The sequence below is a fragment of the Nicotiana attenuata genome, unplaced genomic scaffold (assembly GCF_001879085.1).
Source record: "Nicotiana attenuata strain UT unplaced genomic scaffold, NIATTr2, whole genome shotgun sequence".
Taxonomy (NCBI): domain Eukaryota; kingdom Viridiplantae; phylum Streptophyta; class Magnoliopsida; order Solanales; family Solanaceae; genus Nicotiana; species Nicotiana attenuata.
In genome coordinates this window covers 26,878-50,614 of record NW_017670649.1, presented here as the reverse complement: position 1 = coordinate 50,614, position 23,737 = coordinate 26,878, and the positions used below count along the sequence as shown (strand labels likewise).

At 39.3% G+C, this 23,737-nt stretch overlaps 1 protein-coding gene across 1 annotated transcript; it reads right to left on the bottom strand.

The window, feature by feature from the left end:
- Positions 1 to 6,838: 6,838 nt before the first annotated feature.
- On the bottom strand, positions 6,839 to 8,402 carry LOC109241883 (putative beta-glucosidase 9). Its single transcript, XM_019408706.1, has 3 exons — positions 8,214 to 8,402; positions 8,046 to 8,115; positions 6,839 to 6,937 (listed from the first exon to the last, which is right to left on the bottom strand). The coding sequence occupies exons 1-3, from the start codon at positions 8,385 to 8,387 to the stop codon at positions 6,927 to 6,929; spliced, it is 255 nt and encodes an 84-aa protein (XP_019264251.1). The 5' UTR covers positions 8,388 to 8,402; the 3' UTR covers positions 6,839 to 6,926.
- Between the last annotated feature and the right edge of the window lie 15,335 nt (positions 8,403 to 23,737).

Sequence of the window (23,737 nt, the reverse complement as noted above, 5' to 3'; positions counted from 1 at the left end):
ATTCTGAACTCGTTACCTCCTGAGTATGGACCTTTTCAAATTAACTATAACACTATTAAGGATAAGTGGAATGTTAGTGAATTGTCCAGTATGCTTACTCAGGAGGAGTCAAGACTTAAGAAACAACGGAGTCATTCAATTAACCTCATGGGTCAAGGAGCTGGTAAAGGACTTAAAGTGAAGGCCAACAAGTTCAAGAAGAAGAAATGACATGCTAAAGCTCCACAGGATGCTAGAAGGAACATAAGGCAGATACGTGTCGTTTCTGTAACAAGGAAGAACACTATCAGAAAGATTGCTTGAAATGTAAAGCTTGGTTCGAAAAGAAAGGGATTCCTTACGATCCAAACTACAAATCCAAATAAGGATTTCTTTTTCATGGGAAATCGTATGAGGCTCCAATTGAAGGCATAGGGACTTATCGTTTGATCAAAGAAACTGGGCGTCACCTTGATCTACTACAGACTCTTTATGTACCTTCAGTTTCTAGAAATTTGATTTCTCTTTCAAGACTTGATGTCTCTGGATTTGATTTAAAGTTTGGAAATGGATGTTTTAATTTATATAAGAATGCTATTTTTTATGGTTCTGGTTTTCTTAATGATGGTTTATATAAGTTGAAACTCGATATTGGTTTTTCTGAATCCCTTCTTACTATTCAACATAATGTTGGAATTAAATGTAGTTCACTAGATGAAAGTTTTGCTTACTTGTGGCATAGACGTTTGGGTCATATATCCAAAGAAAGGTTACAAAGATTAGTAAAGAATGAGATTGTTCCGAATCTAAATTTTACTGATCTTACTATACGTTTGGATTGCATTAAGGGAAAGCAAACCAAACATAGTAAGAAAGGTGCCACAAGAAGCACCCAGCTTCTTGAAATTATACACACCGATATTTGTGGACCCTTTGATGTTCCATCTTTTGGTGGAGAGAAATATTTTATCACTTTTATCGATGAATTTTCACGTTATGGATACATCTATTTGCTGAAAGAAAACTCTCAAGCAACAGATGCTCTCAAAGTGTTTGTTAATGAGGTTGAAAGGCAATTAGATAAAAAGGTAAAATCATTAGGTCAGATAGAGGTGGTGAATATTATGGAAAATATAATGAATCAGGACAATATCAAGGTCCATTTGTAAAGTTCCTCGAGGAACGTGGCATATGTGCACGGTATACTATGCCAGGAACACCTCAACAAAATGGTGTTGCAGAAAGGCATAATCGAACACTTATTGATATGGTTAGGAGCATGATAAGTAATTCCTCATTACCCAAATCATTGTGGATGTATGCTCTTAAGCCGCTGTATATTTATTAAACATGGTTCCTAGTAAGGCGGTTCCAAAGACCCCTTTTGAACTGTGGATAGGAAGGAGACCTAGTTTAAGGCACCTGCAAGTTTGGGGCTACCCAGCGGAAGCTAGAGTTTATAATCCACAAGAAAAGAAATTAGATTCTCGAACAGTAAGTGGTTACTTTATTGGTTACCCAGAGAAATCTAAAGGGTATGTGTTTCACTGTCCAAACTATAGTTCGAGAATTGTTGAAACCGATAATGCAAGATTTATTAAGAATGGTGAAGTTAGTGGGAGTGTTGAAAAGCAAAGTATGGAAATTAAAGAGGTGAGGGTCAATATTCTATTACCCAGGAATGTATCTACTTCCACAAAATACCAAATATTATTCCAGTTGTTGAAGAACACTTTGACAACACCGAGCAAAATTTGGATAAGACACTTCATGAAGAAACTAACTCACAAATATCTGACACAAATGAACCACAAGAAATGCCATTAAGAAAATCTCAAAGAGTTAGAAAATCGGCTATTTTGGATGATTACGTGGTTTATTTGCAAGAGTCATATTTTGACATTGGTCTTAATAAGGATCTGGTTTCATTTTCACAAGCCATAGAAAGTAATGAGTCTGACAAATGTATTGATGCCATGAAGGAAGAGTTAAAATCCATGGAATACAATAAAGTCTGGGTGTTGAATTGCTAGAAAGTTCTAAAAGAACCGGGTGTAGGTGGGTCTTTAAGACCAAACGCGATTCAAATGGAAATATTGAACGATACAAAGCCAGACTTGTTGCCAAGGGTTATACTCAGAAAGGAGGCATTGATTATAAAGAGACCTTTTCACCGGATTCAAAAAAAGACTCGTTAAGAATTATTATGGCTTTGGTGGCTCATTATGATTTAGAGTTACACCAAATGGATGTGAAAACTGTCTTTATTAATGGAGATCTCGAGGAGGAAGTTTATATGGACCAACCAGAGGGTTTCGAAACCAAAGGAAAAGGTCAAATGGTGTGTAAACTGAAGAAGTCAATATATGGACTTAAACAAGCCTCACGATAATGGTATATAAAGTTTAATGATACCATAAAACATCTTTTGGATTTGTGGAAAATACCATTGATCGGTGTATATGCCAAAAGATCAGTGGGAGCAAGTTTATATTTTTAGTCCTATATGTTGATGATATTCTACTTGCTGCTAATGATTTAGGCATATTGCGTGAGACAAAGATTTTCTCTCTAAGAATTTTGAAATGAAAGATATGGGTGAGGCATCCTATGTGATAGGAATATAAATATTCTGTGATAGATCACAAGGAATTGTCTCAAAAAGGCTATACCGAAAGAATTTTAGAGAGATTTAATATGAACAATTGTTCAGCAGGAATTGTTCCAATTCGAAAAGGGGACAAATTTAGTCTCATGCAATGCCCTAAGAATGATGTAGAACGAAAGGAAACAGAATCAATTCCTTACTCTTCAATTGTTGGTAGTCTGATGTATGCTCAGACCTGCACAAGACCGGATATTAGTTTTGCGGTCGGAACGCTAGGAAGATATCAGAGTAACCTGGGAATTGATCACTGGAAAGCTGCAAAGAAAGTTTTGAGGTACCTGGAAGGAACGAAGGATTACATGCTCATGTATAGGAGATCCAAGCATTTGGAAGTTGTTGGATACTCGGATTCAGATTTTGCAGGATGTATTGACACTAGAAAATCCACGTTTGGTTATTTGTTCCAATTAGCTGAAGGAGCAATATCGTGAAAAAGTGCCAAACAGTCTATCATTGCTATATCCACGATGGAAGCGGAATTTGTGGCATATTTTGAAGCCACAATTCATGCATCATGGTTGCGAAACTTTATTTTAGGACTTGGGGTTGTCGATACCATTACCAAGCCGCTGAAAATTTACTGTGATAATTCTGCAGCAATATTCTTCTCCAAGAATATTGCTACTCCAAAGGTTCCAAACATATGGAATTAAAGTACTTTACCGTCAAGGAGGAAGTTCAGAAACAAAGAGTGTCACTTTAGCATATTAGAACTGATTTCATGATTGCAGATCCGTTAACGAAAGGTTTACAACCAAAGATATTTAAAGAACATGTACATAGAATGGGTCTTAGCTGTATTTATGATTGATGTATTTATGATGTTTTGACACTCTGAGCTCATTTATGTGTTTCTGATATACATTAATGGTTTCCTGTTTCTCATAATGGTGTGCACACTATTGTTTTGAGATATTACAGGATAAGTCTCAATGTGACATTATTGTGGACCATAATATTTTATAGCTTATGGACCTGGTACGATTAGTTGTTAATGTTGTAGTATATGGAAGGGAGTATGTAGACAAATTATATATAACCGCCATAACTCACATTTAGTAGTTTATCGTATTATGGTATTTATGATGGACATTATAGAAGAGATTTGTTTATGCGCAACTAATGTTCCTATATTAAATATTAATATTATGTGATTATTGGGCCAAGTGGGAGAATGTAAGTTATTTTCTTACGTGTATATGGCCCAATAGGTTTAAGGCCCATAATTGATATTTAATTAATTATCAAATCTCATCCGTCCGATTGATTACTTGATGGACGTACCAGATTAAGTGAGAACTTCTATAAATTGGTCATCTCCCCACCCATTAGGGTTACCGTATTTTATTTCTTTCTTCCATCACGAAAGGCGGCGGTAACGTAAAGTTAGGGCAATGGGCGAGAAATCAATTTACCGATTAACGCTTCCGCTTCACGATAATGGATTTCACTTCGGGTATGTTTTCTGTAACGATTTTTGTGTAAGATAATCATGTTCAAGATCCCGATATAAATTAGTGGTTATGCTGCACACTGCACAGTCACACATTTACAATGTATAAAAGATGCTGGAGACGCTAGCAAGATATGAAGAAGATTGAGTAATTGAAATACAGATCTCAATCGTGTCCTTTCAATTAAAAACATTTACGTCCGAGTGGGCTAGACTGAAACATACTACTGTGGACAATTGAGCATGACACTCTACTTTGCTAGTTTTGCCAGTGATCAGTCTATTAGCCCGTTTGGCCAAACTTCTAAAATCAGCTTATTTTGAGAACTACTTTTCTCAAAAGAACTTTTAAAAAAAGTGCTTTTGGTGAGAATTAGTTTGTGTTTGGCCAATTAATTAGAAAAGCACTTTTGAGCAGTAATTAGTGTTTGACCAAGCTTTTGAAAACTGCTTTTAAGTGTATTTTTCTCAAAAGTGCTTTTTAGAAAAGTGCTTTTGGAGAGAAGCTACTTTTTTCTGCTTCTCCAAAACTGCTTCTGCTTCTCCTCAAAAGCACTTTTTTTCCTTCCAAAAGCTTGGCCAAACACCTCAAATTTTGGCCAAAAGTGCTTTCGACCAAAAAAAGCATTTTTGGCCCAAAAAAAACTTGACCAAACAAGCTATTATGTATGGGGCCTCCCATGCTGTGTCTTTGTGCAAGACAAGTATGCCCCAATAGCTGCCTTATTTACTGTATAAATGGAAAAAATCTGACATAAACTTATTTTCATTGTCCGTTCTTACAGAAATATGTTGGGTGGAACGGAGATAAGACTTCAGTGACTGTTGATTAATTGATTGCAAAAAAGGACGTCCATTTACATATATGAGTAAATCCATGGGTAGGGTGTTCGTACATACTCGAAAAATCAAACCAAACCGAAAGCCAAATTAAACCGACCAAAAAAATCGATACTTTTTGATTTGGTTTGGTTTTGGTTTTGAATTTTAAAAACCGATCAAATTTGGTTTGATTTTGGTTTTAATCAAAAAATAACCGAAAAAATCGGAACCAAACTAACTATAGCAGTAGCTATTTCAAATTTATCATTACACCTATATATATGCATATTGTTATACCAAGTTTCAAAAATTTTTATGCATATCGTTTGCACTTTTAGTACAGTTTTTTACCTTTATATTCTAGTTTGATTGGTAGTTTTCTTTTGTTAAGTGTAAGAATCCATTTCATGTTTAAAAAAAATATTTTTGATTGAGTCCTTAATTATTCATCACTATTTGATTCAATTATTATCAATATATTTTAATAAATAATAGATTTCTCAAAGGGCAATTGATTTGATAGTGTGACGTTGAAAATGCGGTCGCCTTGGAATATGTGTTTGGTAGTATATGTCTTATATTTAAGAAAAAACCGACAAATAACCGAAAAAATTGAAAGCCCGACAAAACCCGACATAAACCGAATCAAGAAAAAACCGACTTAATTGGTTTGGTTTGGTTCTAATATTTGAAAAACCGACTTACTTGGTTTGGTTTCTTTTTAGGGAAAAACCAATCCAAACCGAACCATGAACACCCCTATCCATGGGCAAGAGGAAGTTCCATGTGTTCAAATCCAATAGAAAAATTGCACTAAATTAAAAAGTCAAACCAAACCGATTTAAAATTTAATTAGGTTTGGTTTTAGGTTTGGTTTGATTAGTTTGATATTAAGTAAAAGAAATTCGAATATAAAATTTTATATATACATTGAAGAATTTATATAGAATTTTCTTCAAAAGAAATCTAAAAATATTTGTGATCCTCCCATGGAATGTATATATAATAGAACAATAAAGTGTATCTATTTTTTTTTTTACTTTAAATAACGGATTTGTATCATCATTTTCTTATCAATGTTATTAAATGCGTCAATCTTTTTGTTGTTTCATATTCATATATATGTCAAGATCTATTAAACTCTTATATCTTTTTTCAATTTGAAATGGTTTTTCGATAATTTTAAAATTTGTAGAACATATCATCTTTTAGGGTTTATATTAATTTTTATATTTAATTATTAAATTCGATTAACCTCGAAAACGTATATCAACAAAAAATTATTTTTCGAAGACCAAGAAAATAACTATCATGTGTTACTGAAAAGATCGCATAAGAATATTTAATATCATATGTTTGTTAGTTTTTATTTTTTATTTTTACAAAATATGTAGTCACTTGTCAACACTTTATTTATAACTTTAACAAAAATAAAATTAAAAATAATATTCATATAAACAAAAACCCGAAAAAATAGATGTTGGTTTGGTTTGGTTTTTTTCAAAACCAAACCAATTTGCACTATGCAAAATTACGACTAAAGTGGTTCCTTATCCAATTTGATTTGTTTGTTCAGTACCGGAAGAAATTGTGTTCGACAAAAACTGAACTTGATCATTTCATTGAGTCTACTTTTGCAGGAAATTTTTTTCTAAGCACAACAAAAGTTTCCAAGAATATTAAGTAAAAATTGTATGGGGTAGCCACTATTTAAAGTGATATTTATTTTTTATCCAGTATTTTAATTGCTGAGCAAAAGTAGCCACTAATTTATTAAAATTAATATGAAAGGACGTTGTTACCCTTTCCTTCCCAAACGGAAATACAGTGGTATCACAGGTTGGATAGATACGCCATTTTCAGATTCTCTTTCTGGACTATTCTCTCTGCATATTCTTTCTGGGCTATTCTCTCTACATATTCTTCTTCCATTCCCAACCTCCATTTTCTTTCTTTTTTTTTTATCGTCTTCTTCCTGTATATTTTTTGCAACTATGTATTCCATTAAGGATTTCCTGTAAAAAGCCCGATTTCAGTAAGCATAAAACTCGGGAGATCACTCATTGCCTCTTTAGCCCCAAAAAGATAGGGAAAACAAAAGATAATTACACAGAGTGCGTGTGTGTCTGTGTGTGTTATTGTGTGGTTTCATAGGCAAAAACGAAAGGAACAAAATTAAGACAAGAGAGTTATAAGAAACTCAGAGAAAGAAAAAGATACTAAGAGTTAATGGAGGGGGGTGGTTCTGATTTCATAAAGCTTTCTTCGAGTTCCAATTTCAAAAGTTAAGGACACTTGGTCCTGAACTTAGACAAACAAGCTCAAAAGTTGAGGACAATAGGTCCTGAACTTACAGTTACAAGTTCAAAAGTTAAGGACAATAGGTCCTGAAGTCCTGAACTTAGACTAACATGCTGAAAAGTTAAGGACAATAGATCCTGAACTTAGGCTAAGAAGCCCAAAAGTTAAGGACAATAGGTCCTGAACTTAGACTAACAAGCTCAAAAGTTAAGGACACTTGGTCCTGAACTTACAGTTACAAGTTCAAAAGTTAAGGACACTTGGTCCTGAACTTAGACTACTAAGCTCAAAAGTTAAGGATAATAGGTCCTGAACTTAGACTTACAAGTTCAAAAGTTAAGGACAAGTAGTCCTTAACTTAGAGTTACATGCACGGAACTTAAGGACAGGTGGTCCCGAACTTCGAGTTCCAAGTTCAAAAGTTAAGGACATGTAACCCTGAAGTCCTGAACTTAGAGTTCCAAGTTCAAAAGTTAAGGACATGTAGTCCTGAAGTCCTGAACTTAAGTTCAAAAGTTAAGGACATGAGCAGAAGGGTATTTTCGTCCGGGCAGTTAAAGTTTATTAAAGCAGTGGCTAAAGACTAAAGATATTTTAAACAGTGGCTTAAAAGTAAATACATGTATTATTAGTGGCTAACCGTGCACTTCCCCCGCATATTAATTCACTTTAGCCCAGTTTAGTTAGTTAGACTCTTGCTAACTACATGTACTAGCTGCTCGTGGGGTAAAAGACAAGGAACAAGAGATGATTATATTGTAAATGGCATCGGAAAATTTAAAAAAAAAAAAGGAAAGGAGAGACTGAAGGAAAGAAAGAGACCAGGATGCGTGTGCGTAAATGTATCACATATACTGGGGCCTTTACCATCCTCATTCCAAGCTCCTTCATACTGCTTTTTTTATAGCAACATTTTCCAACAGTTGGTTTCTACACAATGTACTCAAATATTACTAAGCATAAACCAAAAATCCAAGTCCAAAATCCTACCTGATAGGTGGAAGAGGAAGCCCCAAATATGAATTCAGATGGGAAAATGGTGCGGTTGAATGGAAGTGAAATTTCATGGCTTGGCACATTCGCAGCTAATGAGAGTTCTATTAAAACCAAGACGTTGGCTAATAATAGAAATAGGCTTAGCAAGAAAGACCCTTGAAAAGCCATCGCCAACCCTACGTTTTCAACATATCTTAAGACCCCCTTTAAATAGACTTTTTTCAATATACTCGGCTCTAGCTACACGCGGCATCACAATTACTTGAGAATCATCCAAACAAATATATTGTTTCAATTATTTTTTGTTGGTTAAGAACAAAGTCTCAGTTGAAAAAAAAAAACATATAAAGTGTGAAAAGATACTCTTACATGGTGTATGTTTTGAAAAAAATAATGTGATGCCTAACGAACTAACATTGATTACAGCTGATTGTTACAAGACTATGTGACTCTGCAACTGATTGGTGGTACATAGTAATAAATATCTATGTAGAGGGCATCATTCATTCATTCATGATAATTTGTGTGGAACTCCTTCAACTCAGCTGGGCCATATGGTACGGTGGAATAAAAATTGGCTAAGCACCCGAAATCAAATCAATGCAAAAGTCAATATTTTTGTCAAATGGCATACCCGACAAATATGTAGAAAACACCTTTGGAAACTCCCTCACTACCGGTACCGGATCTATAGGAGGAACCTCCGCACTAGAATCCCGAATATAAGTCAAATACGCTAGACACTCCTTCTCGACTATACGCCGAGTCTTCAAATACGAAACCACCCTGCTAGTAGAGTGAGCGAGGGTCCCTTTCCACTCTAACCTAGGCAACCATGGCATAGCCAACGTCACACTCTTAGCATGAAAATCTAAGATAGCGTGATACAGGGACAACTAATTCATACCAAGAATGACATCAAAATCCACCATATTCAGCAACAAAAGATCCACTATGGTATCAAAATCATTAATAGTAACAATGTAAGACCAGTACACCCGATCAACTACTATAGAATCTCCAAGCTGTGTAAACAACGAAACAAAAACATCAAGAGAATTACGAGGCATACTCAAATGCCAAGCCAAATATGAAGACACATAAGAATATGTAGAACCAAGATCAAACAGTACAGAAGCATCTCTATGACCGACTAAGATGATACCTGTAATAACTACATCAGATGACTCCGCCTCCAGTTTACCTGAAAATGCATAACAACGGGGTTGAGCCCTAAACCAACTTGTACTCCACCTTTAGGACGACCTCTCACTGATTAACCTCCACCTCTAGCTGGATGGTAACTCTGTATCGAAGGTGCACTAACGGGAGATGGAGGTGCGCTGTATGATAGTTGCTTGGAAAGAGGTCCATAAGCACTGTGGCTACCTAAAGTACCATGTATGACCTGCGGAGCTGACTGTACCGGCCTGATAGGATGGCCTCTACCAAATGAACCCCTATCTCCAGATGAGGCACCACTGAATCATCCAAAATGATAGGGCCTCTTGTCAGAGGTTGTCTCTCTTGCCTGGCCTCTAATGTGCTCAATCCTCCTAGCAATCTCTACTATCTGAGTAAAAGAAATCTCAGTCTAGGCCTATCTGTCCATATAAAGTTTGATGCCATATGTAAGACCCTCTATGAACCTTTACACATTCTCCCTCCCAGTAGGGATCAAGATAGCTGCATTGCGTAACACATCAACAAATCTAGTCTCATACTGAGTAACGATCATGCTACCTTGCTGAAGGCGCTAGAACTGGCTATGCAATTCCTCTCTCTAAGTGAAGGGAATAAACTTCGCCGAGAAACAACTGCGAAAAATGAGCCCATTTGAGATGAGGTGATCCCGTTGGTCTGCCCATCTGATAAACCTGCCACCACCTCTTGGAGGAACCATGCATATAAAAGACGGTGAAATTAACTCCACTAGTCCCAAGTTGCCCAAAATCTCATTGCAATTATCAAAGAAGTCCCGAGGATCCTATGAAGGTGCACCACTAAAGTGAGGGGGAAACAACTTGGTGAACCTATCCAACCTCTTGAGCTCCTACGATGACATTGCGGGCCTATATTCGGACTGTGTAGCAACAATAGGTCAAACCAACCCAACAGGTAGAACTCCAGGGGTCTATTAACCATGGGACATCTACTCTGGGTATGAGTAGTGTATACGGTCAAAATCATATGCCACAGATGTAGAAGCTCGAGATTTCGCCCTAGGCCCGAGTCTAGGAATGGTCAAGTTCGATATCGGTGGACCAGACTCGAGCTCGAAGACAGAGTATAATGCCCGAAGGCCGAGGAATACCGAGGCCAAGTGTGCTCGACCCTGAAATAGTACTGTTATGGATTTGTGCCAGAGCGATCAAGATTCCTGCCACATTCCTAAGATCATGGCGCAAATCTCGGAATAAGATCGTACAATTCCGTACTAGGCGGTTAGAAAGCTGTAACAAGAATATTCCCTACTGTAAATAGAAATATTCCTATAACCTTAATCATTTGTAACATCATCTTTTACTGAGAAAAGAATATACTCTCTACCTGTTCTTATTGTACCAAGCCTACCTCGAGGTCACTGCTATTGAATAACATTGGCTTGATTCATTTTTCTCTTTCATTTTTACTTCATACTTCTGGATTCGTTATTGAATTAAATCACGTATCTTTAAAACCACAAATCAAATTTAATTGTTACTCGTATTTTTCGAGGTAAACAGTTTGGCGCCGACCGTGGGGCTAAAGATAATAGTGATTATTTCTTACTGTTTCTTATTACACACGTTATTTTTATACTTTTTCTTGTCAAGAATCTTTGATTTTCAGGCTGAAACATGTCTAGATCACCAAATGCACCCATTTATGACAACGAAGGTCTTGGTGAGAATAACAATGTAGAGGTCGGTGTGCCACCGGCAAACCCTGGGGAAGTGCCAAATGTGGAACCAGTTGATGTTGGTTCTCATATTGCTATAAACACCAACCTAGGCACAGATCCCCAAAGGGAGTGTACGCAGGGATGCTCGACCGGGGGATCAAGGAACGCCAGGAGCAGAAGGTGGATGAGTTAGCCTCCAAGTGATATTTGAGATGTTGCAGGCTCAGCAAATCGCCATCGCTCAACTTCAAAGTCAGAATAAGACCCCCAGTGTAGCTGAACATGAAAATAATCGACGTGCTGAACCAACGCCGGAAGGACCTAATGGAGACAGCTCGGGGACTGACCCCACCATTATGAAAATGCTCGAAGAGCTCACTAAGAGGATCGAGTCCGGAGAAAAGAAAATTGAGGATAACGACAAGAAGGTGGAGACTTATAACTCCCGTGTAAACCAGATACCGGGGGCACCTCCAGCTTTGAAAGGTCTAGATGCCAAGAAGTTCATACAAAAATCATTCCCTCAGAGCGCAGCCCCGATGCCCATTCCTAAGAAATTCCGCATGCCCGATATACCCAAATATAACGGGACAACTGACCTTAACGAATGTATTACTTCATATACTTGTGGGATCGAAGGAAATGACTTGAATGATGATGAAATCGAGTCAGTGTTGTTCAAAAAGTTTGGGGAAACACTCTCAAAAGGAGCTATGATTTGGTATCACAACTTAGCTCCTAACTATATCGATTCATTTGCTATGTTAGCGGACGCTTTCGTTAAAGCTCACGCCGGAGCCATAAAGGTGGCCACGAGAAAATCGGATGTCTTCAAAATAAAACAAAGGAATTACGAGATGTTAAGGGAGTTTGTGTCCAGGTTTCAGATGGAAAGAATGGAACTGCCACCGGTCTCTGACGACTGGCTGGTATAGGCCTTCATGAAGGGTTCGAACGAGCGAAGCTCAATTGCTTCTCGACAACTAAAGCAGAACTTGATCGAGTATCCAGCTGTGACATGGTCAGATGTGCACAACCGTTACCAGTTAAAAATCAGGGTTGAGGACGACTAATTAGGAGCCTCCTAGGGTTCAGTACATCCTAACAGGTTCGTGCCAAGCCCTCGAGGGACATGAACAGGGATTTGAGATCAAACAGGGAAAGGTATCAGCCATAACCGAAGGAATAGCGACCCAAGCCATAACATTTCTCGGAGCAATCGGAGAAACGATCGAGGGCAAAGTTCTCGGGGACTCATGAGTAAGAGTGGGTTCGATAAACATACCGACCCCACGGAGGCTCCCCGATTATCAGAGTACAAATTTAGCGTGGATGCATCAGGGGTCGTGTCGGCTATTGGAAAAATCAAACACACCAAGTGGCCGAGGCCCATACAGACTGATCCTTCTCAAAGAAACCCGAACTTGATGTGCAAGTATCATGGCACGCACGGTCATAGAACGAAAGATTGCCGGCAGCTAACGGAAAATGTGGCTCGATTGTTCAACGAGGGCCACCTTCGAGAATTTCTAAGTGATCGTGCCAAGAACCACTTCAGGGAGAGAGATGCAAGGAAAAATGAGCAAGAAGAACCAAAACATGTAATCCACATGATCATTGGAGGAGTCGATGTCCCCCAACGTCCTATATTCAAGTGCACCAAAGTATCGATCACAAGAGAAAAGTGGACTCGGAGCTATGTGCCCGAGGACGTCCTGTCGTTCTGCGATGAGGAAGCAGAAAACATATACCAACCTCACAACGATTCCCTGCTAATCTCTATTCTTTTAAATAAAATTCAAGTTGAATGTCTTTTCGTGGATCCAGGTAGCTCAGCGAACATAATCAGATCGAGGGTCGTGGAACAACTTGGCCTGCAAGATCAGATTGTACCCGCATCCCGGGTGCTGAATGACTTCAACATGGCAAGCGAAACAACAAAAGGAGAGATTATCTTGCCAGTAAACGTAGCCGGGACCATACAAGACACCAGGTTTCACGTCATCGAAGGTGACATGAGGTATAACGCACTCCTCGGGAGACCATGGATACACAACATGAGGGCAATGCCTTCTACTCTCCACCAGATGATGAAATTCCCGACAGAGGAAGGAGTGAAAACAGTCTACGGGGAGCACCATGCTGCAAAAGAGATTTTTGCAATCGAGGAAGTGGTGCCGATACCAGAACCCTTAGCCTCAGAGAAATCGAGCTCTAAAGGTAAGCAGGCAGCTAAATAGCAATCACCATTCCTGACCTCAACAGAATCGGAACAACAGGTAATCGAAGGCGAAGAAAAGGACTTCCTTACTTCTCGAACCTTCGTTGTTCCCCAGTAGTCCAATGCTACTAAGTCAACCGTCCTAGAGAAAGGTACACCTGGGAACGGGGTTAATCCTCGAACTCAGGAAAAGCTCATTTAGTTTCTTATTGATAATATGGATTGCCTTTGCTTGGTCCCATTTAGACATAACAGGGATTCCACCGGAAGCGCCACGCATCGGTTGAGCACCGATCCCGGTTTCAAACCAATGAAGCAAACAAGGAGGCATCTGCCCGAGAAGCCACGTACCAATATCCAGTGGGCAGGATGTCCAAAGGATAAACAGGTAAGGCAATGAAAGCCTATATTGATGATATGACTGGTTAAGTCCCTGCGCGCAGAGGACCATTTTCAAGGTAATGCGACACGAAGCTTAACCAGGGAAATGCGCCTTCGGAGTTGGCTCAGATAAGTTCCTCGGCTTCCTGATGTCAAATCGGGGTATCGAAATCATCCCCGACAAGATCAAGTATATCGAAGGTATCACGATCGTGGACAGCAGCAAGTCCTCGGAGTTGTTGGTAGAGGATCTTACAAACTCGGCATAATGGAATGTCTCGAAGGCCTTAGGTTTTAAAGCATACGTTGCACTCTTTTTCCCTTAGCTCGGGTTTTGTCCCAAATGGGTTTTACCAGCAAGGTTTTTAACGAGGCAACAATCATGTGCTACCTAAGGAGAACTCAACAGTATCCAAGGCTTCTTTTCAATCAATCTCGAATACTGGGGGGCATCACCCTCAGAGATTGTATTTTAAAGGAAAACACTTCACGCCTAGGAGGGCCTCGATAGGAAAACGTTGTAATGGGCCAAACGGTCGGATGAACCGTGTCCATATAGAATAGCTGAACCTCGACGGCAGAACATGTACGCATGTATCGAATTACTTGAAGAAGCATTCTGTTTATATCAAAAATACTTTGCGTCTCAAATAAGTCTACTATTATACGAGCTCTACACTTATAACCCTACGGGAAACGGCTCAAGAGCCAAAAGCATAAAAGCACCCCCAAATACTCGGGGAATGTCATTGGCAGTCAATGCATCCGAGCCACCAAAAACTCGGACTCATAAGACCTCAAAGAGGCATCCACGTGAAACAAAGGCCAAGGGAAATATACTCGGGGACTAACTTTTCGAACAAGTTCGAAAAGTTATCGGGAAACAAGTCCAAAAGATACACCCGAAGGCTACGGCCAAATAAAAGGCTACGGCCATATTAAAGACTACGGTCATATAAAAGGCTACGGCCGAAATAATGCGGTTCGGAGAATTCCGACTTCTGCCATAAAATAAAGGCCTTCAAACACTTTGTAAAAATCGATTAAATCAGGCTACCCTCGGCAAAAGCAAAATATAAACGGGCTTCGATAAATCCAGCCCTCGAATAATTTAAAAGCTTCGATAATGTACGCTCTCGATAAAACCTCAAGAGGTGTTCGATTATCAGTACACAAACAAGGTCCCAACACGTCAAACCTTCGAAAAACCCAACGGGTATAAAAACACATGCTAAGGCATAACTAAGTTTTTACTAAGTCTTTTAGCCAAAATGAGAGAAAAATTATATAGCCATTCTAGAGGCCGAATCGGCCCAACTTAAAGAGCTTAAAGGCCAACTTAAGGAGCCTAAGGGCCAACTTAAAGAGCTTAAGGGTCGATATATAAGAGCCCAAGGGCCAACTTTGAAAGGCTTAAGGGCCAAAAACTTATAGTTCGAGACTCCGCTCTTATTTCGATCCGGACTCAAGAGTCACGATATCCCGAGCTTACATCGGATCGGTCTAAACTTAACTTGAAGATTATTGTATCTATCGATAAAGATCTAAGGGTTTATTATATTCCGAAATCAATTCTCGGACCAATCATTCAGACGAAGACAATATGAAATCCAACACAAGTCAAAAATGGGATAAAAAATTCCTCTTGTATTTCCAAAGGATGATTACAAGGAATATTTACACAAAGGATACTTGCACAAAAACCAAATAAGGAAACCTAAAACTATTTCGAGGTCACATCTTCAAGGGCCGCATCTTCGAGAGCCTCATCCTCGGGACTTCGTCTTCGTCTCCTCCACTCTCGGATCCACTGGCTGAATCATCCTCATCAGAAAGCACAGCAGCAACCTCCTCTTCCAGGGTCTTCGCCTTCTTGATATCGGTTGAAAGATCGAAGCCACGAGCGTGCACCTCCTCGAGGGTTTCCCTCCGGGACTACTGCCTAGCATGGTCGAGTGCACATGATAACTTAACTTTGGCCGTAGTGGATATCTCCTTGGCACGGGTATTAGCCACTTCGGCATCGACTCGATACGAAGACATAATTGCCTCAGCATCAGATTTGACCTTAGCTAGCTCAGCAGCAAAATTAACCTTGAGCTCCTCAATTTCGTGGCTTCGAGCCAGGCGATACTCCTTCATACTTTGGAACTGACGTTCAAGTGAAGCCAGCTGCTCCCATAGGATTTCTCTCTCAGAAGCAAGATCATCCATGCTTTGCCTCCAGCCCAGGGTTTCGGCCTCCTTCATCTTGAGCTCCTCCCGAAGCTGCTCCACCAGTTCGCCCTTTCGTTGACACTACAAAATAAAATTGTTAGAAGATCGAGCAAGTTGGCCCATGACAAAACTTAGGAGGGAATATTACCTCCTCGGTAAGCACGGTTTGTTGCTGACAAGCCTTTGCCAACTCGGCTCGAAGATCGCTGATCTCCTCCTCCTTCTTGGCATAGTGGGTTTTAAGATTGTCCATCTCTTCCGAGATCTTCTTAAGCTCAGTCTCACATCGAGTAAGATTAGCTCGAGACTTCGAAAATGCCCTTTTATGGAGCACCACAACCTTTATAAAAAAGGGGAAAAGTTAGAGCAGCAAAAGCAAAGTACATGCGTAACTCTAAAGGACAGAAAACTCACTTGTTTGAAGAGCCGATGAGCCTCATCAAAAATGAAAGAAGCATCCGGGTCGGGGCCATCCTCAATCCCTGCGAGGCATTCTCGGAAGATGTCATGCCCTTCGTGGCTCGCCCCCACTTCAGAAGATTTCATATTTTGAGCATCTCGAATTTGCCCCTCAGAGAATTCAGGACCAGGCGGTGAGTCATCCAAATTAATTACCCCAAATGGCCTCCTAGGCGAGGTGCCTTCTTACTGCCAGATGGCTCGGGGACTTTGTTTGAACTCCCCTCGGAGATTTCTTCAACTCTGGAGTGAATCACATCAACTGTCACCGGCTCGACGGGCTTTGAAGCATCGGTGTTTCCTCTTTTACGGGCTACCAGGAGGTAGTTGTCATCCTCTTCTTCTTCTAGATCCCGAAGGCGTTGGGCCGTTCGCGGAGATAAGGCCATCGTATCAACCTTGGACTTTCGAGCACCGCTTTTCTTGGTCTTCGAGGAGTTTGCAGGTGGCTCCCTTTTCCTTTTCTTTTCTTTAGAAGGTTTCAGGGTCTCCTCACTGCCCGGGGCAGGCTGCATAGCAACGACGTCTCCAAGACCTGCACAAAATCGAAGTAAGTATTCCACTAAGAGAGTACAAGTAAACAAACGGAGAACTCACCATGATTTTTGGCCTCCCATCGACCTTTTGCTAAATCTCGCCAGCAACGCTTCGAATAAGAGGAAGTGGAAGCCAGTTTTCGGACCAAGCCTTCGAGGTCCAGGACCCCGCCGGAAAACCACGCAGTAGCTGCGCCATCAGAAATGAGTTAAACTCAAGGGAAAGATAAAACCGAGAAAAGGAAAAGGAAGTGGGATATAAACCTATTATGTACTTACGTTTCATGTTCCATTCCTCTGGGAATGGCATCCATTCAGCAGGAATTAGGTCGGAGGTCTTGACTCGGACAAACCGGCTCATCCACCCTCGGTCTTTATCCTCATCGATACTAGAAAAGAGAGATTTCAAGGATCGACATTGCAGTTTTATCAAGCCACCGCAATAAAGTCGGGGACTGTATAGTCTGATCAGATGGTTGAGGGTGAAAGGCATCCCCTCGACCTGACTCGAAAAGAACCTGATCAAATGAACAATTTGCCAGAATGAAGGATAAATTTGGCCAAGCGTCACTCGATACGGTTGGCAAAAGTTGAGAATAACTAGATCTATAGGACCTTGAGTCAGGATTGCACGGCCCAACGTGAATGGGTAGGTATACACGCTTAAGTACCCCGCTCTATATGTAGTGGTATCCTACTCGGGTGAAAGGATCACTATTTCTTTGCTATCCCACTTGCAATCCTCCTTAACTTGTGAGAGCTTATCCTTCGTTATCAAGCTGACATATCGAGACATGGGCTTGCATCGGCCTGGTGTCGATATGGGTTTCTCGATCTTGAAATCGGATGTTATTTCGCATGGCGGAGGAATGCGCTCCTCAATACGAGGGGGCACTACCTGTTTACTCTTAGTCGATCGAGAAGATGAAGAAGCCTTTTTTTTTTCTGGGGAACCGATTTAGAGGTCTTAGCCATTATAATGCGGAAATTCAAAATAGAGAGTGTTGATGATGGAATAAGGACTTGTCACGCCCCAAACCTTGGGAGGCGTGGCTGGCACTCGGTGCCGCACTGGCCCGAGCAAACCACTCTGCAACTCTTTTTTTTCTTTGTAACTATCATGGGCCAACATGGCCACAACTCGTAATGTATAACTATAAGTGGGAAACACTGATCAATAAACTATTGTTCTTAAAATTTGAATACATATGAGCCGTCAAAGCCTCTGACATACTGTACAAAATGAACTTCTGTATACAAAGCCTCTAAGATTATTTGATATCAAATAGGACAGGGTACCGGCCAACCCATAAGTTTGTAGCAAACTCTGACACGATGACTTATAGACTTGGCTACACTCCGAATGAGGTGGAGTCTTGCCGATCCTTCGCTGAATGCTGATCTTGTCTATTATGAGGGCTCGTCAAACTAATAATTTATACCTATAAGTCTGGATATCTCTGTAAATCGTGAAATATTTATAATGTCATGCATATGCGTGTAAATTGTCATGTAATGCATAGGTCTGTACGTACATAATATCATCAAGCCTCTGAGGGCATCCCATCATATTATCTCAGCCACTGTGGGCAAAATCATCAACGTATACCAGCTGATCAGGTGATGGTGCATATATAACGCCGTAACCTTTTTCCCATATCCCATTTACATATATTTACATATATAACGCGTATATAACTCCATCTGGTGCCACTGTGGGCAAATCATCAACGTATACCAGCTGATCAGGTGGTGGTGCCTATATAACGCCGTAACCTTTTTCCATATTTCATATACATACATATATATATATATATATATATATATATATATATATATATATATATATATATATATACACACACACACACACACACACATATACGCGTATATAACGCCATATGATCATGGGTCAATGTACATGAATGCTATGCATGAGAATTACGTCAATAAATCTCTTGGAATGTCATAAGACAATTATGCCTTGAGTAATGTCATGAAGTAAACTTTTTTTTCAAGTTACGTATTTTTAAGAGACCCATGAACAGATGATAGAATAATATGACACATAGGGAATCAAGAACATAAGCATCTCTAGTATTTCTATGAATAGAGTCATTTACGAAAATTGTGCATTTGCTTGTTTCGTTTGTGACGTATAGATCATGCCAAAAGAACGAAGGGATAGCCTTAACATACCTTTGTCGCCAAATTTCTACTTATACATGTGAACAATCTCGTCAATCTTGCAACAGATGGTCCATATCTTTCGCATGCCTTTCACCAACCCAGCAAAGCACAAACGTTTTCTATGTGTCAATGCATGTCAATCTCCAATCTTAATCTACAACTGTATTGCCAGCTGCTCAGCAATTCCCAAGTATGTATCACACAGATTATGCATTTCCTTTTCTTGACCCTTTTTTTTTTTTACCATCCTTACCCCCATGCAATCCTTGACAGTGAGGTAGGTAAGAATATTCATTTTTTTTTTAGGATGCACCAATTATATTTTGAAACATGCGCCTATATTCTATTCTAAGTTGAAGAAATTGTTTCACCCGGTGCAATATCTATCAATTAGCTACACTGCCTTTCTAAAGTATCAAGGATTTATTTTCACGGAAATGTAAGGGTTGATAGCTCCTATAATGTTTAAGATGCACTATCAAAATATTACATGATCACCCATTTTTGGTCAAACAGCACAAGCTTGCATAAGATATTCACAAGTTTGTAGGTATTCCACAACTTCCATCATAGTCCCTGAAAATGCTCGTTTTATCCACTCCTTTAAGCCAAGATTTTCATTGAATATCTCTTCATCTGTTGGCCTTCTTTTTGCCAGAACCTCCATGAACATGATGTCATAGCTGTAAACATCACCACTACACTACAAGAAAAAGGGCTTTTAATGACCATTTCCTAATGAAGGGATGTGCATCCGATCGTTATAAGTGTACTTTTAGTGACCACATCTTTTTCCGGTCGTTAAAGTTGATATTTAGTTCGATATTAACGAGGGGAAAATATCCGGTCCTTAAAAAGCATAGTATCCGGTCGTTAAACTAAAAAAATAAATAAGAAGGGCGCTAAGATTTCCCTCTTATTTTTCCCAACACTCCATGGGCCCACCCAAACCCCTCAAGCCCCAAATAAAAGAAAACGAGCCTCACGTTATCTCTGTTGTGATTTTGCTCAACCCACAATTCGCCACCTCAAATGACAGAAAAATAATCTCATGTTCTATAGTGATCAGAAAGCTTATATAAAGCTTGGAGCATTTGATGAAGAATCACAAACGAATTGAAATTCTTACTGCGGCTGATCTTCCATTTTTGTTAAAGTGCTCTTAGGGTTTCTCCTTCTCATCAAGGTATGTTTCTGCTAGTATCTGAACTTTCAGTTGTAACTGTTGTGGAATTGGGTATTATTTTATTGTTCCAATTATCTCTTTGTGATAGTACTACCTTTCCAATTATCTCTCTTTGTGATAGTATTTATCAAGTATATTGGTGTTCTTTTTATAATTACATGTTTTCCAATTATATAATTACGTCCACCGTTCAGTTTGCAGGAGTATATCCTTCGATTTGTTGTTCGTCTTTTTTTGATATTAACACTTTTATTACTTTAAACTTATTGGGTTTATCGAAGACGTTCTTCCAGGCAGTGTCACCTATAAGTGCAAAGTATTTATCTCGATAAAGGAAAACATCATTTAGGAATTTGGGGGTAATATTCTTCATTAACGTATGAGTATTTATGTAATAGTATGCTCAATATTCCCCACTGGTGGGATTTTAGAAGGTTGTTGTTATTGTTGTTGTTGTTATGATCAATATTGTCAATCAAAATGTAATAGGCTCTTAGCAATATCGGGGAAATCATACCAAGATACTACTATGATTACTCGAATGGTGTTTGGTACTAGTATAATATACTGTTGACACTCGATAATATTTTGCATTCGCACAAACTTTTATAAGTTTACAAGATTATAATTCAAGGATTTTCTGTTAGCAACTTAATGTAATGTAATGTAGTGTTGAAATTGGACATAATAATTTCATTAAGTGTTTATTCTGAAAATCGTGCTTTTGTGTTCTACTTTCACCATAAAACAGTTTGTATACGCTTAATTATGTATATATTCTTTATAGATATGTTCTGTTTGTGAGCAATATAAAGGCATAGAGCTGGTGAAGAAAGAAATGAGCATATGTAACCTTTGCTATTGCAGTAACAAAAAGGATATGGCTTGTTCCTCTAGACCGGTTTAGGAAGTGCAAATCTTTTGGTTTAATGCGCTTTGTGACTTTATTGATCTATATACATAGAATGGTATTATTACTGCATGGATAGTGTATTCATTATTTGAAGTATATAGTAGAGCAGATTGCTTTTTGGATGGGGTTTGATTTTGAATAAAGCCAGATGTTCTAGGGACAACCACTTCACTATGTTTGGTTGTGATTGTATTGTGAAGTTGTCTTATGAAATAAAATATCCCTGAAGACGTTCTCTATGATTATATTATTTGGAGGCGTTAAAGAGATTGGGTGAGTAAGCTACATAGCGTGACCAAAGGTGCCTTAACCTTTGGAGTTGTATTCAACAACATAGCTGCCTGGGCATCCTTCACCATTTTAGCTAAATCTGGACTGGAAATATGCAGCGTTTGTATGGCTGCCACTGCCTCTTGCTCGTCAACTGGAATAATTTCCTTCGAAACAACAAGCTGTCCACCTGTATGCTTAGAAAGTAGCTGTTGCTTTGGGCTGCCTGGAGATTTTGGCATCACAGATATTGAAGCTGCCTCGTGATCACACTGTTGCTTAGTCGTCGCTATATCATTCAAAACAGATTCGTGCATCATAACCTGCTGTATACTCTTCCCCTCCTTATTCTTTACCTGTTCCTGCTCGTTGCTCAAGGCATCAAAAGAGTTAGAAAATTCTATGTTCTTTGGTGTTGTAGCCTGGTCTTTCACCCCTGAAGATCTTCTTTTATTAGATGATCTATTTACCACTCCTTGCTTCTGCTCCAGCTGCTGCACTTTTCTATTATTTGGTGATCCTATTTTGCTGGACACCATTGTCCAGTTTTCATCCTTTTTATCGACAATGTTATCACTTTTTACACCTTCATTCAAAGAATCAGTAGCTCCAGCTTGTAAACCTGCTGATTTTGTATTTGCAGCAGTAGGTTTATCAATCTTAGACACCACTCGATCAATAATTTTATTCAACTCAGGAGCATCAGTTTTGTTTTCTAGATTTGCATTAACTGTTTGATGCCCTACTTCATCAGATTTTTGCTTATCCCCTGGCCCCTTAGTAAACCCTGCTGAAGCACGATCAGATGCAGGAACTGTAACAGGATTCAATTCCGTCGAGACCCTAGCAAGAGCTGCAAAAACTAGAATTGTAGCAACACTAGAAACAGCTGCTATTTTCTGCCCTTGCGCTATAGTATTTTGCCCAGTACCTGTAGTGATAAGATTAGTATTCTGAGGCTCAAGCTGATCACTTCCTTTACCAGGTTGCCCAGCCTCCAAATCCACATATACACCAGCTGCTTCACCCTTGGAATTCATATCTCGATCAGGAACAACTGGATCCCTACTTCCACCAGTTTTTTCTACTTGCACAGCATCTCGAACACCTGTACAATCTGCTCTTTTACTCAAATCATCACACACCTGCTGCCTAGTGTTCTTATCACTTTGTGATCCTTCTATAAGTTCTTGCCCGGCTCTCTTAGTATTTAAAAAATCTCTTGCATCACCCTGCTATTTTTCAACTATTTGATGCTCATTCTCAACTGTTTCATCACAACCACGAGCAGCTTGAACTGCCTTTCCTTTGAAGCGTCGACATTGATTTTCTTCATGTCCTTGATGCTTACAATGGCAACAATACGAAGGCAAGTTATCATAGATAATTTCCTGGTAATCCTCGACAATCTTACCAGTTTTAGCATCAAGATATTGAAGCCTTAACCTTTTCAGGAAGTTTGTCCAGTACATCCACAATCACTTTAACCCTTGCTGTGCTTGGACGTGATCTTATTTGAGTTTCCTTATCAATTGCAATAGGTTTTCCCACTACTGCTGCAATAGACAGTAAAGCCTTATGTGCAAATAGTTAAGGCGACATGTTCGGCAGCGAAATCCAAACAGCAGCCTTAGAGGTTTCTTCCTTAGGATTGTAACCAACAGTCCATGGAAAAACTCTATATTGATGCTCTTTTCCATTGTGTTGAAAGTAATTCACAACTCTCGCTAAACAAGACACATAATCTTCATATTGATCACAACGAATTAAGAGTTGCCGTTGGGCCAATGAACCTAACAAGAAATTACCTTTGTGCCAATGATTTTCGGCAGAATATTCCTTAAAACCTGCAAATTTAGTGCGTCGCTGGACAATTTAATGATCACTGCTTGGTGTAATCCTTCCTCCTTTGCAAATTCTTCACGTTCCTCCAATGAAAACTGAATCGTAGGAACTCCATGACAAGTTCAAAAGGTTTCAAACTCGTTTTTGTGAGAGGTGCGGCAGATTGTTTGTGATTCAAACATGCTGCATATGTAGCAGTGTTGTTAAAGTTTTGAATAACTTCTTTAGTGTTTGTATTTTTCTCTCCCACAGCCAAAGGCTGGGGAGAGACGTTGGCAGACATGGAAAAGCTCTAAATCGCCATTCCTAGCGAGAGAAGAGAGAGGCGAGTTTATACTAAAAGCCCTAATTTTTCGACATTTTTGCTGGGTTTCTGAGTTGCTTGTGTGCTGACCTTGTCCTTGCTTTGGTTATGT

Bases quoted from the DNA above. Each gene is read 5' to 3' on its own strand.
- LOC109241883 (XM_019408706.1), bottom strand. From the start codon at position 8,387: ATGGCTTTTCAAGGGTCTTTCTTGCTAAGCCTATTTCTATTATTAGCC. The intron at 8,116-8,213 runs GTAGGATTTTGG...TAAAAAAAGCAG, and splicing joins CTTCCTCTTCCACCTATCAG to TATGAAGGAGCTTGGAATGA.